At 37.5% G+C, this 18,345-nt stretch overlaps 1 protein-coding gene across 10 annotated transcripts in view; it reads left to right on the plus strand.

Moving 5' to 3' along the window:
* SEMA5A (semaphorin 5A) overlaps positions 1-18,345 on the plus strand; it is a 327,683-nt gene that overhangs the window by 168,223 nt on the left and 141,115 nt on the right. For all 10 annotated transcript variants that reach the window (XM_051611951.1, XM_051611950.1, XM_051611954.1 and 7 more), the window contains 3 exons: positions 6,608-6,670; positions 12,452-12,550; positions 13,733-13,946. In XM_051611951.1, the coding sequence (XP_051467911.1) occupies positions 6,608-6,670; positions 12,452-12,550; positions 13,733-13,946 (376 nt within the window). The remainder of the gene's footprint in view (positions 1-6,607; positions 6,671-12,451; positions 12,551-13,732; positions 13,947-18,345) is intronic.

Consider the following 18,345-nt stretch of genomic DNA (forward strand, 5'->3'; position numbering starts at 1 on the left):
AGGTTTTGAAGCCATTCCATTGCTGGACTGATGTGAACAATAAGGTGATATTACTCATGTTTGTTGATGTATGTTATTATGGTTATTGCCATTATACCCCAGCTCCCCAGACTATTGTTTAAATACATGATATAAGATATGAAAGCCAGCAGACAATGAAGAAGAAAAAAGGAAATATTTTGTAGTTGTTAATGTTTGGCATTGTGTAATTAAACCATTTTCTTTAATGTTATTTTTGCCAGTATCTAATTAGCAGAGCCATCTGCCTAAGAAGCGCTGGACCATCTGTCTGGAGTACTGTTCTGTTCGTTTTCTGATTCTTAACTAATTAACTTCTTCCTCTATGAAATGTAATAGTACATTCTGTTTCTACGCTTCAAAGAAGTTAATATATAAAAATACATATAAATGTGTACCTGTCTACATTGGTATGCTGTATCTGTGTAGCTACAGGAACATAGTTCTGGGAGATCTGATTTTTCTCAGTTATGTGTGCAGCTTGCACTGTCAGTTGAATGCAATGGGTTTTTTGTTGACTTGTAATTAATACATATTTCACCTCACATTCTAATTGAACAGTGCTTTCTTGATTTCCTGTCTGCATTTACTGATTAAAGTTATAATTATGGAAAAGGGGCTATATTAAAGTTAATTACTTATGGGTTTGATTTTTTTTTTTCCCTTTTGTATTTTTGTAATTTTTTTGAAAAATCATGGAATACTTTAGGTTGGAAGGAATCTCCAGGTGTCTTGCCAGGGGACTTACTTTATTGCTATATTTTGGGCATGAAGAGAACCCCTTGACTGTTATTTCTTGAATAGAAGAGGGGCATTATTCACTGCTTCTGCAATTTCCATGACTCTCTTTTAGTATTATTCTAAGGTATTTGGACAAATCAGGTTAGATTGGAGATTTTATTTCAGTTTTCATTGAAGTTAACTTTTTTGCACTTATTTAGTTTGCCTGCTGAAGATACAATAGCTTACGTTTTAAGCAAGACTTTTATCACAGAGTGCGTTGGGTGAGAAGGGAGCTTAAAGATCATCCTGTTCCAACCCCCCTGCATGGGCAGGGACACCTCCCACTAGACCAAGCCCTATCCAACCTGGCCTTGAACACTCCCAGGGATGGGGCGTCCACAGCTTCTCTGAGCAACCTGTTCCACAGTCTCACCACCTTCACAGTGAATTTCTTCACTATCTAACCTAAATCTCCCATCTTCCAGTTTAAAGCCATTACCCCTTGTCCTATCACTACATGGCTTCATAAAAAGCCCCTCCTCAGCTTTCCTGTAGGCCTCTTAAGGTACTGGAAGGCTGCTATGAGGACCCCCTGAACCCTTCTCTTCTCCAGACTGGACAACCCCAACTCTCTCAGCCTGTCTCCATTGCAGAGGTGCTCCAGCCTTTGGATCATCTTTGTGGCCCTCTGGACTTGCTCTGGCAGCTCTGTGACCTTCTTTTGTTGGGGACTGTAGAGCTGGGCATAGTACTCAAGGGTGGTTCTCACGAGACCTGAGCAGAGGGGGAGAATCACCTCCCTTGACCTGCTGGCTGTGCTTCTTTTGATGCAGCACAGAATATGGTTGGCCTTCTGGGCTGGAAGTGCATGTCGTGGGCTCATGTTGAGCTTCTGACCAACCAACATCCCCAAGTCACCTTTCAGGAAGCTCCCTGGCAGCACGGTGAACAGCCCTGACTGTGTCTGAGTGAACTTCCCTGTCAATATTTCTATTTTCGTAGTCTGCTTACAGAACCCCTTGGACATGGTGCTCCTTGCCTGGTTGAGAACTGTGCCTGGGTTTGTGGGGCTGTTCCCATTAGTGTTGCCACCCTGCTGGGACTGTGCTGTTGGTGTCTCTGGGTGCTGTCGGCAGAAAGGCAGAGGCTGCTTTTATCCTTTCTTTGCTGCAAAATGGGATTTTTCTAGGGGTAATTCGTTCAACCAAACAGAGAAGATACTGAAATATATTTATTGTTCCAAATAATATGACCAATTTTAATACTGTATTTTTTAACTTAATGTGGATGGGTGCTGGATCTGTATTTTTCTTCATTTTGAAGATACTAGTTTCATTATAAAACTTTTTTCTTCTCTGACAGGAATTTCTCTTCTCAGACTACCCCTTGAAAATGCTGGGAGGGATTTAATCTGGTGTTTTTGAAGCACTTTACAAACATCAGGAATGTAATGTTTAAAACACTGATATAGTTATTTGCAGTTGAGCTTTTACAAAAAGGTGCCTTCTATCAGTGTAAACTTGAGTTCAAACTTGAAGTTTAGTTGTGCATGAAAGCCATATTTCTGTTTGATCTGATTATATGTATGGAGCTTTGTGGTTTATGTATTTCTTTTAACTTAAAAAACTAGTATGTGCTCAAAAATGAATGGTGAATTCCTCACTGGATTACACTAGGTCAAATTCAAGTTGTAACTGTCAAGTTCAGTTGTTAGAGTTGACCATGCTGACTTTCTTAGGGCTAAAAATCTCACTGCAAACTTTTTGCACTACTCTACTGGTGACTGCTATGTAACTAACTACTGGAAAGTAATTAAGCTGAAGATTGCAAATGGAAACAGACTTAGCCAAGGCATTAAATTTACAGAGGTGCTTGAGAGACTGTATTGATAGCAGGATTTGTAAAAGCCATGTCACTGTAAATAATATCGGCTTGCTGTCAGAAACAGACTAATGTGCTACCTTAAAATCACCTTAACCTATGCAGCTAACATTCTTTGTGGAGATGCATAGCACTAACTGATGTCCTACCTATCCTTATTTTCTGTAGCACTCCTGTTCAAAATCCATGTTTCCTCTTTCCCCAGGGAGAACACACTTGAGTGTGTCTAATTTGGTTCAATGAATTTTGTTGCCAGCTTAAGTAGAATTATAATTTTAATTAAAAACAGGACACAGAATGCTGAAGGTTGTATTTTGCTGTGTGAAAATTGGAGCTTCTTACTAAGAAATGTTGGAAAGAAAAGATGCTAACAAGATGAACTTTAGCTGTATAGGTCTTCACAGTCAATCAAACATTCAACATGGTATGAACTTCATGGAAATATTAGCAAACAGTATCAAGCAGGAGTATATGCCAATTTAATGGAAACCGTAGATAACAGTAACATCTTTAGGTAAACCTAGTTTTGCACTAGCTTTCTAAAATAACGTAATCTGTATGTGTCTCTCTGGTCTTTCAGAACTAAAACTTCAAAGTCTTAACTTTCTACTGACAAACCCCACATTTTTATTATTCTATTGGAATATTTTGTTTTTTTCTTTATGTGCTGAAGGTTCAGGACATGTTTCTGTGATTTTTCTCCTCTTTTTTTCCACATTGAAATGACATTTAACTTGAGGAGTCTTCTGCCTCTCTTCCCCCTGTGTGTTACCGGTAGGCTGTGTTGAATATATTAATTTCCATTTTGTGGGAAACTCCCCCAAATTTCCTAAACACTAGAAGAAAAAAATCAGTTGCATTTAGAAATGCTTGTCAATACCTGCTCTTTTCATTTAATCAGCAATAGGATGTATGAATGCAGTACTGAACTATGTGGGAGCCTTTGGGACGAAAGTGTAAGAGTTTGAACTACTCAGCTCTGGTCAGATGTCTTTGTAATATACTCTATTTACAGCCTCCTCTGTTATTGTCTCCTCCAGAGTGGAACCCAGGGTTACAGGACTGTAAATACACTTGATTTCAAAGGTGGCACTTAGCTTTGTCACCAGTGTGTCTGCACTTCTTGTCCAGACAGTGTTACTCCTTTGGCATGTGTTGTCATGAGCAGGATTTTCCCAGAGATTTTTGGCATTTGGTTAACTTGCAAGCATATGTATTTACGTATAGTTACAGCAGTTTATTCTATTTGGGTTCTTGCTTGTGCTGTTAACTGTGGTATCCAGAAATACTACAGAAGGTTTTAATATTTGGTATCTTTATTTAAACCTATGCATTTCAAGGATGTCAAAGAAACAGAAGAAAGTTTATTTTCAGTTATGCTAATATTGGTATTAGCCGTTTTATTATGTGGTGGTAAAATTATTAATATATAAGATTTGAAAGGTCTAGCTAAGATGTTTATCCTGACTAAAAGAACGTTTGACTAGAAGCTAACATTCTGTGATTGTTTCCAGCTCACTACTTCTGAGCTAAGGCAATACTGGTTGTGCCACTCCTGCAGGCTCCCCCAGGATCCGTATCTCTGTGTTGTCGCATTATTTACCATTTCTTTCCTTGTTAGAAGTGTGACAGTGAGCAAGGTGTGTAAGGAGTCTACCTCTCCAGAGATGGGCACCTGGCTTTGCTAACATTGAAACAATTGTTTTTCTTCACCTCTTTGTTTTTTTCTGAGTTAATATATAGGCTGAGTCTCTTTGGTCACTTAGCAGAGAACAGGGGAACAGAGGGGGGAGATGCTGTCCCAGTATTTTCTCACTGTGATGACTTAATAAAGCTTCTGCCTGACTTGTCCTAAATTTACTCGCATTATTCTGCTCTTGGAGTTCCCAGATTCTCCAACCACAATCTGCTTGCAGAGATGCATTTTATGCTGTTCTCAGATTTCATGGAAAGCTTAAAGAATTGCCACTTGTGGCTTCTGAATTTCCCATCTCCAGAGTCTGTTGAAAACTTTTCATGCCTGTGATATGTACTTAATTTGTTTGATTTGTGACATTGTGTAATTTTTGTATTTCACACCCTTCTTCAAATAACTCTTTTACCATGGACCTAGCACCAATGCAAGATGAGTATTTTGTCTCTGAAAATTGATTTATCGATAAACATTTTAACACAATATTTCTGTCTTCTTACTTCCTGCTCTTCATGCTTGGTGTAGTCTTCTCTGTTAAACTTTGGCAAGAACTGGCCTTCAAACCTTCCTTTCAAGAACCTGTATTATACAAAATCTTTCTACTTTGACCTCCTACTTGTAACTCTTGCATTTCTCCAGGCATTTTAATTATTTTGTGTTGTTTAGAGTTAATATATTTGGCATCAAGTATTAGTATTGAGTGCCATATAGCATAGATTTGGGGAGTCCTAATGGATTGATTAGGAACTTATGTTGGTCATCCAAGAGCAGTCATTTATACTGTGATATCCATTATGGACATAAATTGCTTTTTTGCATTAGAGAGTCAAAGTCAAAGAGAGTTAAGTCATTGCTGCCTTTTTGTTTAACATACTGTTGCTTTTTTACCTACCTCAGTAGATTTCTTTCATGCTGCTAGATACAGTTTGTTATTAATGCTAGGGTCATTCGCAAGTGGATTATTCCAGAAGTTTTCAATATATCCCCCAATATGTTGCAGTTATTAATCTGCAAAAGCAAACACTAAATGAAAATATTTGGGATGGAGAAAAAGAATTGCTGGTACTAGTTTTTGTATGTCTTCTTTTTAACGCTGAAATGAAAAAGCTCATTCTCAGACTTGTTGAAACACAAATCAGAAAGTACTGCATAACATACTCTGAAATTATTTTCTTCTTTAGTTTAAGTAGGCTTTCACCATATTATTTTTTATTAATTATAGAGTCTACTTGTTATTAATATAGTCTCCATTAAAATACAAATACAAAAAATTGCCTATATTAAATCTGTATGAATGGTCTTTCATTATTTCCTGGTAAATAAAAATGCAAATATGCAGTTTCAATAATTAAGCAGCAGCGGTTAGTTTAGAAATCTCAGTTCTTCCTGATAAAACATGTAGTGCTTTGTGGCATTTTTATCTAAAAAACACCTGGTTGTGCACTGTCGAGGTGAAAGAATGCAAAGTGATTTAAAATGCACTCTGACTACACTGTGTAAACAGGCATTCAAATGTGTACATGTATTGGCACATAAACACCAAGCATATGATCTGCTCCACTGAACAAGAGAGTTCATAAGTCAGAGCTGTTGAATGTTAAATATGGAAATAATTGGAGTTACCTTATGCAGTGAAGCTGTAGTACTGCAGACTAGGCATTACAGCCCTGGCATAAATCTCTTGACAAAGAGAGACAGCTCAAAAATGAGGATAAATTTCTTCTTTGCAGTGCTCCGTTTCACTGTTGTCTTCTTGTATGTGTTTGCCCATTGCTCCTTTCTCTGACTGGTTGTTGTAGTGCTTCTGATTAGTGCTGCAGTCATACCAAAAGAAACTAAAATCTTCATTTGATGCTTGAGATGAATACTGCAAAACCAGCAACTGGACGCTTTCTCCTACAACTCAAGGTCTCTCAGGAGAGTTGACATCAGATGCTGTGGTGATAACAGCCCAGGTCTGCTGGGGAGAGAGGATCAGTCTTTTTCTGTGTTCCTAGCTGCTTACTTTAATAAGGCTCACACAAAAGTAGCTAAATAGCGTGAAATATGATTGTGGTTATTTCTTCTGTAGCGTTAAGTACAGTGAATCATGGGGGTGGCCAGTTTCACTTTGGATTAAGACACTGAAAAACCATTAACAGGAAAACTACATTTTTAAGGAGAAAAACTTGTAAGGTTATTATGGATAGAATCAGTATGCCTGAAGCATGTATCTCAAGTATGGGTTTAGGTAGCTCTGAGGTTTATATTTTTGTGTTCCTTGCATTTCTAACTGATTTCTGTTGGTTGCAGGCAGTGGAATGGCAATGTGATGAAGCTACTAAAAGAGCCTGTTACAGTAAAGGCAAATCAAAGGTAAGCATGAGACAGCTGTTATACTTTAATAAAATGTATATGTTAATAGCAGGTATAAGTCAGTGTAAAAATCTCTACCTGATGCATTTTTACTGTCTCCCTTCCCATAGAGAGTTGTAGGAGAGAAGTCTGACACTGATGTGTAAGCAAAGGAATGAAAAACAATCTAGGGAGTCTGGAGTGAGAGGCACAGACATGTCATTCTTTTCTGAAATGATCAAGATCTTTAGTTTCCAACAATTTACTGTTTTGACGCTACAACATGTCATATGTAATGGGCTGTATTATCACTTCATTTTCCATGCTGTAAATCCTGAATAACTTTGTATTTACTTTGTAAAACCCTCCATTTCTTTCTCTGTGTATTAGATGCAATTGTACTAACATTTATATTTCGTATCTAGTGTCACATTGAAGAAAATAAAATGAAATTCACTACTTTTTTAGACATGAAACTTGATATATTTTTAGTATTCAGAACCAATTCCTTATCTGGTCAGCTACTGTTTCTTTTATTCAGGACGGGTAAGTGTTATGCTAAGGTGGAACCTGTATGGATGTGTTCTTTAGTGGCTGTCCTAGGCTGAAGCTAGTTATCAAATTGGTTAGAAAAGCAGTTAGAAATGCGTGCAATCTACGCCTGTAATTATTATACTGATTTATTATTAAATTTAATTGAGTTAGAACATAAAGGGAAAATACAACAAGAGTGATCACTACAGAAATGCATACTTGACTTCAGGACCCATGTTTGGTAGAACGTGTCAACATATGTTACTAATGTTCAAAACTCAAAAAAAAAAAGCAGCTTCAAAAATGTATTTCAAATGTTTCTATAATCTAGTAGAAGAGGATTCTCTTCTGCATCGTCATCTCATCACTGACTGTTAAACATCTCCCATTAAACAGTTAATTTCCAGATTTTTTTTTCACTAGGTGCTGAAAAATAATGTTGCAGTCTACTCTTGTCCCATCCATTTCTGTTTAAGATTGAAGACAAAGACTTGCCTCACTTCAGAAGCAGGGCTGTGTTATATATACTGGGCTGAGAGAAAAAGTTACTTGGGAAGAAAAGCATGTGTAGTGAATGAGCAGTGTAATTCTCATACATGGAAGGTTATTATCTTCATTGAGGAATATCATTCATTGTAGAAATGAGTTTACAGTACTGGTAAAAGGCATTAAGAATAGTGTTGGCTTCTGTATCCACCTCCTTTCTGTTTCTTTCCATCCCCATGTGGGAAATGTACGTAAGAGTTACTGGTCACTTGCTATTAAGGTGCAGAGTTTGCTAGGTATGTAGAAGTTATTAATAGCTAGGGAAAAAATGGATTGGATTTTACTTAAAGATTTCTAACTTGAGTAGACAAAACCTGGTGACTCAAGTTATATGTGAAGGCTTTAATGGCAGAAATAATGTCTAGTAAGTGTTCTCATCTACAATCTTACTTGTCATTTTGTGGAGAGAAAATTTCTGGGACCTCATACTTCAAGCAAATGTTTCATTTTGTAAGTTGTAATTTCTCCCTGGAAGATTTATGCTTCTTTATGTAATATATCCCTCAAGCATTCATCCATAGTTTTCAGATGATGATACCCTGAAGAAAGAGAGCATGCTCAAGTGACAACAGAATATGACAGGTTGTATTGATCAAGGTGCATATACAGTAGAAACTATCGTGGTAGGAATGCAATGTGTTACTGAAAGTTTTAGCCTCTGTTTTTCAGTGTTTTTCCAAGTTTAAAACTGTGAGAATAACATTCAGTTTTTCTGAAAGTCACAGAACACTGAATGTCATCCAACATGATAGATGAAAGTAATGCCAAATTTGAGACTGTAGTAGTGTATTTTTGAGTATTATGTTTAAAATACTGTTTGTGGTGTAAAATCCACATTCAGTTCAACAATCATAGACTCCTATGTTACTGATAAATAATTTTGGTAGGAGAAATACTCAACACTGGTGAAATGCATTTAAGAATGGATCTTAGTGTAGCGTGTATGTGCAGATTTTCATCTGTGTTCCTCACAGCCTTTTGAAGAAGGTGATGATTGAAACTTATGCTGTCACTTTAAAATAGTGACACTATTCTTAGCAACCTCTGAGGTTGTTTCTAAGTATCGTTATTAGTTGGATACTTTTTTTTTCCTTTTGTTTATATCCATAGCCTTGTTCCTCACAATCTAGAGAAAAACATTCCTTATATTCAATGACTTTCAGAGGTAATCCTGGAAGGAAATAGTTTTCTTACTGCTACCGTAGGGCTTTCTTTGGTTTTCAGCCTTTGTGGTCGGAAAGCTTCATTTAGGAGTTGCTGGAGAATTCAGAGATATTGACTGAGAAAACATACTCCAGTTTCTGGGGGTTGAATTTCTGTATCTTTTCTCAAGGCGACTTCAGATTTCAGGGCAGACACACGTGTCACTGTAGGGAAACAACAGGAAAGATTTGAGACAGTATCTGCGGGGCCAGCCCAGACTGTGGCGAAGGAAAGATGAGGATTACGAGGATAGCTGTGGGTAAGGTATTTATTCAAATCCTGGTTTGTCTTCAAGCTCTGTTGCCCGCAGAGTAGCATGGGGGCAATGAGTTTGGGTGGCAAAACTAAAAGTTAGAATGCCCTGAAACCAGAAGCCAGCTTGGACCCTGAAGAAATTCTAGTAGTTATGAGATAATGGTCAGTTAAACACAACTCTTTTTTCTTATTGTTCTTGAGAATGAAGCTGCACAGAATTTTTGCCTCTAGCTGTTCGCAGTAGTTGTTGTTCTGAGGTTTACTCTTTAAGAACCAATGAGGGAAAAGAGCTAAAGGGAAAAATACATGGGGACATCTGTCACATTTGACAGTGTAATGTGTACTTAACTTTTGAAGACTGATGTTTGTTGCTGAGACTTCAAACATTTATCCACCAATTTAAGCTGTTGCTTAAAATAACTAGTGGCTCCAGGAGTGAGCCAGACAAAATTATGTCTTTGTGGCCAGCATACATTAGCATTTAGAAGTCTAAAACACCACATGTGGTTAAGAGAATAAAATTGGCCGTTCATACTGGCACTTGTGGTAGAGACTTTTATAAAGGAAAATATAAATATACGTGGTAAAAATACAATAAACCAAAGAGAGATTAAAAATATAGATGTAATTAAAATATCCCTTGCTTATTTTAAGATTCTAATGGCTGTTTGTGTTAGCATCTGAACTTTCAATAAAAGTATTAGAAAGCTAAACACAGGTGTATTTAAACTGTTAGCCTATATCAGAAACATTGCTGCAAATGCATAACCATTAGATTGTCCTTCAACTGTCACGTTGGTCTTAAGTAGCTACCTAGCCTGTTTGGCTGCTGAATTGCTTCTGATAGCTGTGTTTTGTCTCAGATATGCTGATATAAAAGTTAAAAGTACTTGCTAAATGGATTTCTTTCTTTCAGAGATATTTTTAGAGGACAATAGGAAAGTATATCACATAGAGGTCAAGATGAAATCAGAATGAGAATGCTCAAAAAATGGCCAACAAACCTACCACCACCCTCCAAATTAAAAAAAAACAAAACACACAACTTTTGTTTTGAAGTCCTTTGCTTTCACCAGTGCCACATCTAAAATACATCTCTTTTTTTGCACTTCTGAAAAATAAACCAGTTGAGCTTGACTCCAGAGCTAGAAAAGTGACTCTGAACGTTAAAAATGACTAAATAACGGAGTCCTTTTTCAAGTTGTGTTTGGGTGGAGATTATTCTATTAATGACTAATTTTTTGTAATTTATTTTATATTAGTGTATTTGTCATATGAAGAAAATAGCAACTTTAAAGCTGTATTTTTTCTGTTTTGATTTTATTGTACTATGTACCCAACAAGTTTGATGTGAGATATCTGATTTGCCCTTTTGCCGTATGGATTGTTGTGAAGTTGGCACAGGACTTGGGAACATTAAAGAGAAGAATCTTGTGAATCCCATGAATGTCTGAGTTTAAAAAATTAACATTATTTTTTAACAGAAAGAGTGGGTGATGAGCGTGCAAGTAATTTGTCAATGGCACTGTTTCAGGGACCTCTGGAATATGAAGAGGAGAGGTTGGATGGGTTGTAATGTCAATACCCACTTATTTTTCCTACACTTACATTCCACGGCTTGCTGTAAAGGGCAGGATGGAAACAACCCGAAGAATAAATTACCGTGTTATTTTCTGTGACCCTCCCAGAGCACCCTTCCCATGGGAAAAAAACAAAGCAGGAAGTGCCTTTTTTTTTTTTTTTTTTTTTCCCCCTGCAACACAGAAGTGGCCTAAAATTGAAATAATTACTTTTTTAAAGGCTTGTTGCACTGCCCAACTCTCTTATATGGCTGCATATTAACTTCTGTTTGGTTGAAAGAATAGTAAGATTGCAGTTTGGTTAGTCCAAGATAAAGATAAAGATGTTTTATTTTTACCCAGTGGGAATCAAATCTTCATTCTAAGAAGTTTGACACTTATCTTTAAAGGCTCAAAAAGAAGTGTTTAAAAGATACATTTTCATGAGAGACTTATGAAAATGTAGGTTTGGATTTGTTTGGTTTTTTTTCAAAGGGGTAAGGTTTTTTTCTGATTTTTTTTTCGGGGTAGGGTAGTTGATTCTTTATTTGGATTAGGAAGGGTATAGACAGTAAATTCTGAGAGTTTTCTCAGAGATCTTGTAAAGTCTTTTTTCCATCTTGTTTTGCAGTCTATTTCATGCCTATTCAGTTTGTTCAGGATTGTATTTCTTGTCTTCCAGGACAAGAGTCTGTTTTCAAGATAAACAAGCAATACATTTAGTATGACTGCAGGCCACATAATGGGACTTCTGCACCATTATTATTACGTGGATTTACTTAAATGACTCCACTAAATATCTGTTAGAACCACAAGTTTTTTAAAGCTTTGCATGAGACTATCTTGTGAATGAATGCTAGAAAGCATTCAAGTGGAAGGTTCCAGGAAACTATATTTCTTCAAGGATATTGTTGATTTTTGTTCATTTTATTAGATAGGGACATTGGTTTTACAGGAGTGTTTGAATCTTTCCTACATACAATTCTGCGAGATTTTTAGGATTTCAGAAAAAGTCTTTCTCTCTGAATAAAAAGTAGAAATTGCAGCTGTTTCTGTGTTCTGAAATGAGAGAAATGCACATCATAAACCCTTCACACATCCTAATGGGATAAAAAACACGTAAAGTTATTCCTAAGACACGAGCGTCTATGTATTAAGGTAACGACATTTCTTGAAAAACTTAAAATAAACTGAAACAGAGATACTTCTAATAAAACATTGTGCAAATTATGAAACTAGTAGTGACAAATCAGCATCTGAACATCCCAATAATTTTATTTGCATCGGTTTCAGCATACTCGTTTTACTGACAACCTGTTCTTCTGTTTTCCTCCCAGCTTTCTCTCTGGGCCTGATAATGTCTTCTAAACCAGAATCTGATCTGTTGAGACAGCAGTGTATTATTTATGTCAGTGTCTATCACTTCAGAGTTTAGTCAATCCTTTGAAATATACACTTAGGAGAAATCTTCAGTACTAAAGAGGTTTATTGTTACCCTGTTAAGAACTTCTCACAAAGATTGATGATGCATGTGTTGTAGTTAGGAAATCTATGTATATCATGATTGCTAACACATCAGCTTTGCTGAAGCCTTGTTCCCCTCTATTTTTATGTGTGGACACACAACCATGGAAAGTAAATCGTAATTAGTCTCCCCTATCCTTTGAAGTATCTCTGAATATAGTCTTTATTTTCTGCATGGCAGGAGGAATGCCAGAACTACATTCGAGTGCTTCTGGTTGGAGGCAACCATCTCTTTACCTGCGGAACCAACGCGTTCACCCCAATCTGTACCAATCGGACGGTATGAGTTGAATGTTTTATCTCACCAGCTCAAGTCTCTGTTCTGACCCAGCAGACTAAAAGGCAGAGCAGGCTGTTACCAGGTCCAGGCTATTTGCATATTGATGGGTGGGCTGATGTGTAAAAGGCTGATGTGGCTAATGGTGGTCCAAAGAGAAGAGTTAACCAGTGATCTCTTTGCAGTCTTTTCCTCAGCTGTGGGAGAGAGCACAGCTGCAAGCAGCTCAATTCCTCACCCATGACAGTTTTCATAAACCTTAGCTATTTCTAAGATTTCTGCCAAGACTTTTGTCAAGTTTGGTTGGCATCAGCTGTTTTATTTACAAAATGTAGTTGGGTAGCTACATACTGCGTATGTGTAGCTCTGAAGAAGATGAGAGTACCTGCATTAGTGATTTCTGACTGTCAAGACACCTTGGTTGAGAAAATCTGTCATTCTGTTTCTGAAAAAAAGCTCATTGTAATGTATGTGTCGAAGAAGGAGAGTCCATTAAGGATCAATAACAGTCATCACAAAAATCAAAATGTCTCTGTTTGGGCTAAGCTGGCTATTTATTTTTGGAGGGGAGTGGCATTTAAGTACAAAGAGTAGCTGTGTCACCAAAAAACTCCTTGGTTCATTTATTATCTTTAAACCTCTTGTACCTTTATTTTCAAATAACATGTAAACATCATACTGTGGATTATGGCTCAAAGTATGAGGACTACTAAATCAGAGAGAGAGTTCTACTAAACTGAAAAGCTCCTTTTTTAAATCTCATTTTTCATATGAGATGCTTTCTTAGGACACTCAATAGAAATTATTTTTTTAATTATCTGACCATTTGCTACAATGAGTACCTTAGTTGATTCTGGCCATCAGATCTGTTTTCTTTTTCATAATAACAAGCAATGTATTGATAATTAATTCTGAGTTGCTTCTAATATAAAACATCTCAGGCATAGTGGCTAATTATTAACTTGCATGTTTTACATACCAAAGTGGCAGAAGTGAGATCAGACATTACAGTAAAACTTTCTATACAAGACATTTTCAGATTGATGTAAAGAGGAACCTCTTTACTGTTGTACAATACCAAAGGAGATAACTGTGTTTATGATAGGATTTTGCTCAGACTGATGCATCTTGTCTGAAATGATAATTTTCAAGTCATCGTAATGCCAATTTCTCACTCTTTTACAGTTAAGTAACTTGACAGAGATACATGATCAAATCAGTGGCATGGCTCGTTGTCCTTACAGTCCACAGCACAACTCTACTGCTCTTCTCACTTCCAGTGGGGAATTATATGCTGCTACAGCCATGGATTTTCCAGGAAGGGATCCTGCTATTTATCGGAGTCTGGGGGCCCTTCCTCCTCTCCGCACTGCCCAGTACAACTCCAAGTGGCTGAATGGTGAGTGCTGATGGACCACAAAACTCATCTTTTTTCAACCCATGTTTTCCATATTCGTAGTCTTGAAATTCCATTCTGAGAATTTGAATGGTTTTAGAGTATTACTTATCTCATTTTTAAATGATTTTGCATAATACACTTTTTTATTTTACTACTAGAAGTATTATGGCATTTAACATAGTTGCAGTTTGTAGATGTATACTTTAAGTCACGTTTGCAGGCAGAGGAATGAGCTGTACTATGTCTCTCAGGTGCACTTATATGGCAAAGCTGAGTCAGCTGAGAGCAGTAGCTTGCCTTCAGCATTCTTTTGTTGAGCCCTTCAAAAACCTAAGGCAGAAAATAAACAGTTTAGAATGGACTGAATTCTCCTCCTTTCCCTGCAAATCCCAGCCTTGACAAGCAGAAAAAGTTATACTTTCAAGCAGACTGACTTTTTTTGGTGCCTATTATAGCCAAAGGATAGGGACTAGTCTGCAAAAGGTGTCGTTAAATCTTGTAGCCATGTCTCTCTGTGTCATGGATTTTAATCACCTGATTGGGATTTTCAGCTGAGAGAAGCTGTAAACAGGTAGTCTCGAGGTGAAACAGGGCCCGTTGCCATTTTATGTATTACAAAAAAAGCAGATTCTTTTTGAAATGAAAGTTATCATTTGTCATAAAAAGTGAAATTATATATATTACCATTTGCCTATGCTTGAAAAAAAAACGTATTTTCATAACTCATGCTAAGTGACGCAACAATTACTGTTACCACAGTGCATTTCATGTTATGATGGGATTATTTTGCTGTTGAAATTAAGTGTAAATATAAAACCTCCTACCTTCAGAACATTAGGTCAGCTGCAAGTGACAGACTTTATTTTGAATGTTTTAGTTCTTATATAATCTGAATGCTGAATTATGTGTATTTGCTTGTTGTATTTTCCTTATACAAAGAAGCCATCAGAGGTAGCTGGAAGAAATTTGTAACCTTTTCTGAAGGTCAGCTGATTTTAGAGTATTAATTAGCAGAACAAAACCAAACTGCATGGAACATAACAGAATTAGAGCAGTGCAAAAGACATGTGAGGGAAAAAGTTAATTCCTTCTATAGGTATCTTTGTTCAGGCACCTTTTGTCCACACAGCCATGGTATTGGAACTAATTGTTGTTCCACACCTGGCTGCTTCTGTCAAAAGGAAAAAATTCTTCACACTGAATTTTCAGTTTAACTGGATGTGCTTTCTGCCAAAGGGCACACTAAAATTCCCCCTCAGATTCCTCTAATTAATCAGATTCACTGCATTTACATTTTGTCTATTTAAAGCTTCCGCTGCACCTATATATTCTCTGTTAGAACTAATTCTTCTGCCTCAAAACTGTTTAGAAATAAGTTCCCAGGAAAGCGTGGCTTTTATCTTTGGAGAGGAAGAACAAGATGAGTTTCATAATTGGAGCCAGTTCAAGCAAATCCAATGAAAGGCTGAAAGCAGCCCAGTTACCTATGTGAAAGGGAGGGGGAATGTCTTCTGAGGTAGCTAAGAGCTGGGGATTCACCAGCTTGAGTTGAGGATTCATCTACTTTTATGACAATTTGCCTGCTTGTTTGTGACTCAGTGCCAAAAAACTGCATTAGTTTTTCATTGCTTGGATGGAAGTGAAGATTTTGCTGCTTTCTGCGAGAAAGTAACACCGATAATCCTGCAAGAAAAGTAAGGCATCAGCTGAAATGGAACTTCCTAGTCAGTATCTGTTCAGCAGCAGTAGCTGACAGTTACTGTAATTCAGTCTTGTTTTAGGTGTGCATGTGCATGCACACATGTCTGTGAATGTTTCCAATTTAAAGTAAGTTTTTCTTCAGCATCCGTGTTTCCCTCGGAGGTGCAATGTTTTTTTCTCACTTAGATTTTCTACTCTGCAAATCACGCTGGACCAATTCAAAGCATTTCTGGGGCAGTGGCAGTACATGCGACTGATTATCTTGCTCTGTGTGCTATTGTTATGCAATAAAGAGGTTGTTGATTTTAATGGCTGTCACACTTCTCAGTGCATTCAGGGGTTTTCAATGACATCAGGAAGGCCGAAGGGACAAGCCCATATGCTTCAGCAGTCTGCTGTCAGTCTTCACTGAAACTTGCAGTGAAAGATCTTGACATGGGAAGCTCTGAGTCTCCATCACAGAGGAAGCTTTGTTGCTAATCTTAATTGTCAGAAGGTCTGTAGTCACAGGAACCATGACAGTGTGAAGGGGAAAAACAGAGCTGATGAGTCATGTCACTGGGGTGAAATCCCATATTGCTGTGCTGTGATTTCGGCTTCTGGCATCACAGATACCACAAATAAATAAATTTAAGTTGATGACCTGTCTTAGCTTCCCCATTCGTTCTGGTTCAGCCAGAGTCCTGTATTTATTGTCAGGTTCTGCCTTCTCCTGGGGGCTTGATAGGTCCAGAAGCAATCCACATCAGGTGAATAGCTAAGTTAACAGTTATTTTCAGTCTATGTTACTGAGCATCATTCTGATCAGGTCCTTAACCTTAGTAGAGTATTTGGAGAAGTCAGTGAACTTTCATTTCTGTGTTATAATTTTCTTGATATGCTCAACAGTCAGTTATCTGGGGTGATGAAGAGTTGAGATAGCTTGGTTAAAAAGATGAGTTATTCAAATATGTGTAAAAGTAAGCTACGAGAATATACTGTGAGAGTAAAACTGAAAGGAAAAAGGAAAGTTCAGTTTCATGGTGCATGAAACACAAAGGTCTTGAGCAAACACGGATCCAAAAAGGTAGATGAACAATGTGGCGACACTGCTGACACAGAAATTCTGTTGTCTGGAGCTAGTTACTGTGGAGCCATTTTAGAGGGTCCCTGAATACGCTGTTTGTTTATCCACTAGACAACCTGCTGACAAAATTTGAGATTTGAGTCCCCTGAATTTTGTCTCTTGACAACGTTTAATGGCAGACAGAGCAACTGGTCAAATGTTGAACATATCTGCCCAAGTCTTGAATGTTTTTAATATTTTGGAAAATCTTAATGTGTCAATGGTCATGTCTTCAGTGGTGGAGGAAAGAAGCATCTAGAGGCAGTTATTGAACTTGCTCTCTTTTAACATTAAGAGTAGTAATTTATGTAGCTCCTTGTTATCTCTGAATACAATTGCCAGTTTATAGGGTTTTTTACCTCAGAACTCCACTGCTCTTCCCTAAAAGAAATCAATTCTCTGCTTCTGGAACCTATTTCTGTCATACCTGGTGCTCCAACAGTCAATATAAAACACAGCTGGCCCAAATGCAGTGAGCAGGTGTTTGAACACAGTCATCACCATGCAGAGATTCTGCTCATCTCCATGAGGAGATGCCACTGATGGACCAGACTACCTAAGTGCTATGACTTGATACAGGTTGGGTCACGCTGACAGTACAGAGACAGATGCCCTGTGTTATCCTTACTTTTCTTGCCTACCCTTTCAGTACTCTGTAACTCTCACACTGTTCTCAGTCAAAAGGAGCAGGATCAACCTGGATGAGCTAACAACTGCTGCAAACCATCACTCTTCCAATCCAGCAGCCCACCTGGCTGTAGGATAGTAAACCTGAAAATGTGAAACTGAGAACCACTTCCTCTCATGATGCCACATTTTGGCCTTCTCTTAGAGAAAGAGGCCTTCTCTCGTAGAGAAAAAAAGTAAGTTCGTCAAGTAAATGAATATATACACAAAGTGAAGAAAGTAACTTATTCTTTACGGTGTATTGTTCTGCTACCTACCTTCCTTTTCTGTTTCTCTTTGAGTCTATGTTGAAGTACTTCTTTGCTTGGTTGAAACAACTTGAGGTAACACAGCACACATTAAGGAGTATGTCTAAAACAGATAGCTGTTCCATTGTTTTCCTCTCCTGACCAAAGCAATCAACGAGACCTTGAGCTTCACCCAACTGCTCAGGTCAGTAAAGGGCAGCATATTACTAGAACATTTTAAAATTACCTTAATAGTATTTAATAAAAAATAGACTGCTTTAGCAGTCTGCTTTGAACGTTATTAAATGATAGCAAATAAAATTTTTCATTAAGGAAAAAAGTGCACCTAGATTTACAGCTGCCATGCTGTTTTGCTGTTTGTTTGAGTCTTTTTAAGTTCTCAGTGTAACGTGGAGCTTAAATAATATCCAGAGTTTGTTGATATACTAGGCTTCTACTTAGACTTTGCTTTGGAGTTGATCTGCAAAGTGCAACAGGGGCAGAAGTCATCCTTGTTTGCTCTAGAGCACAGAGGTAAATGGAAAAGTTATAGTTGTAGACCACAAACTGCAATGGGTCCGGATTGGAGAGGAAAAGCCTCCACTGCTTAGACTTAGACGCTTTTTCTGTAGTCCATCATTTGCAGTTAGTAAAGGTATTTCTCCTTTCAGTTCATCTC

The sequence above is a fragment of the Apus apus genome, chromosome 2, assembly GCF_020740795.1.
Source record: "Apus apus isolate bApuApu2 chromosome 2, bApuApu2.pri.cur, whole genome shotgun sequence".
NCBI classification, from domain to species: Eukaryota; Metazoa; Chordata; class Aves; order Apodiformes; family Apodidae; genus Apus; species Apus apus.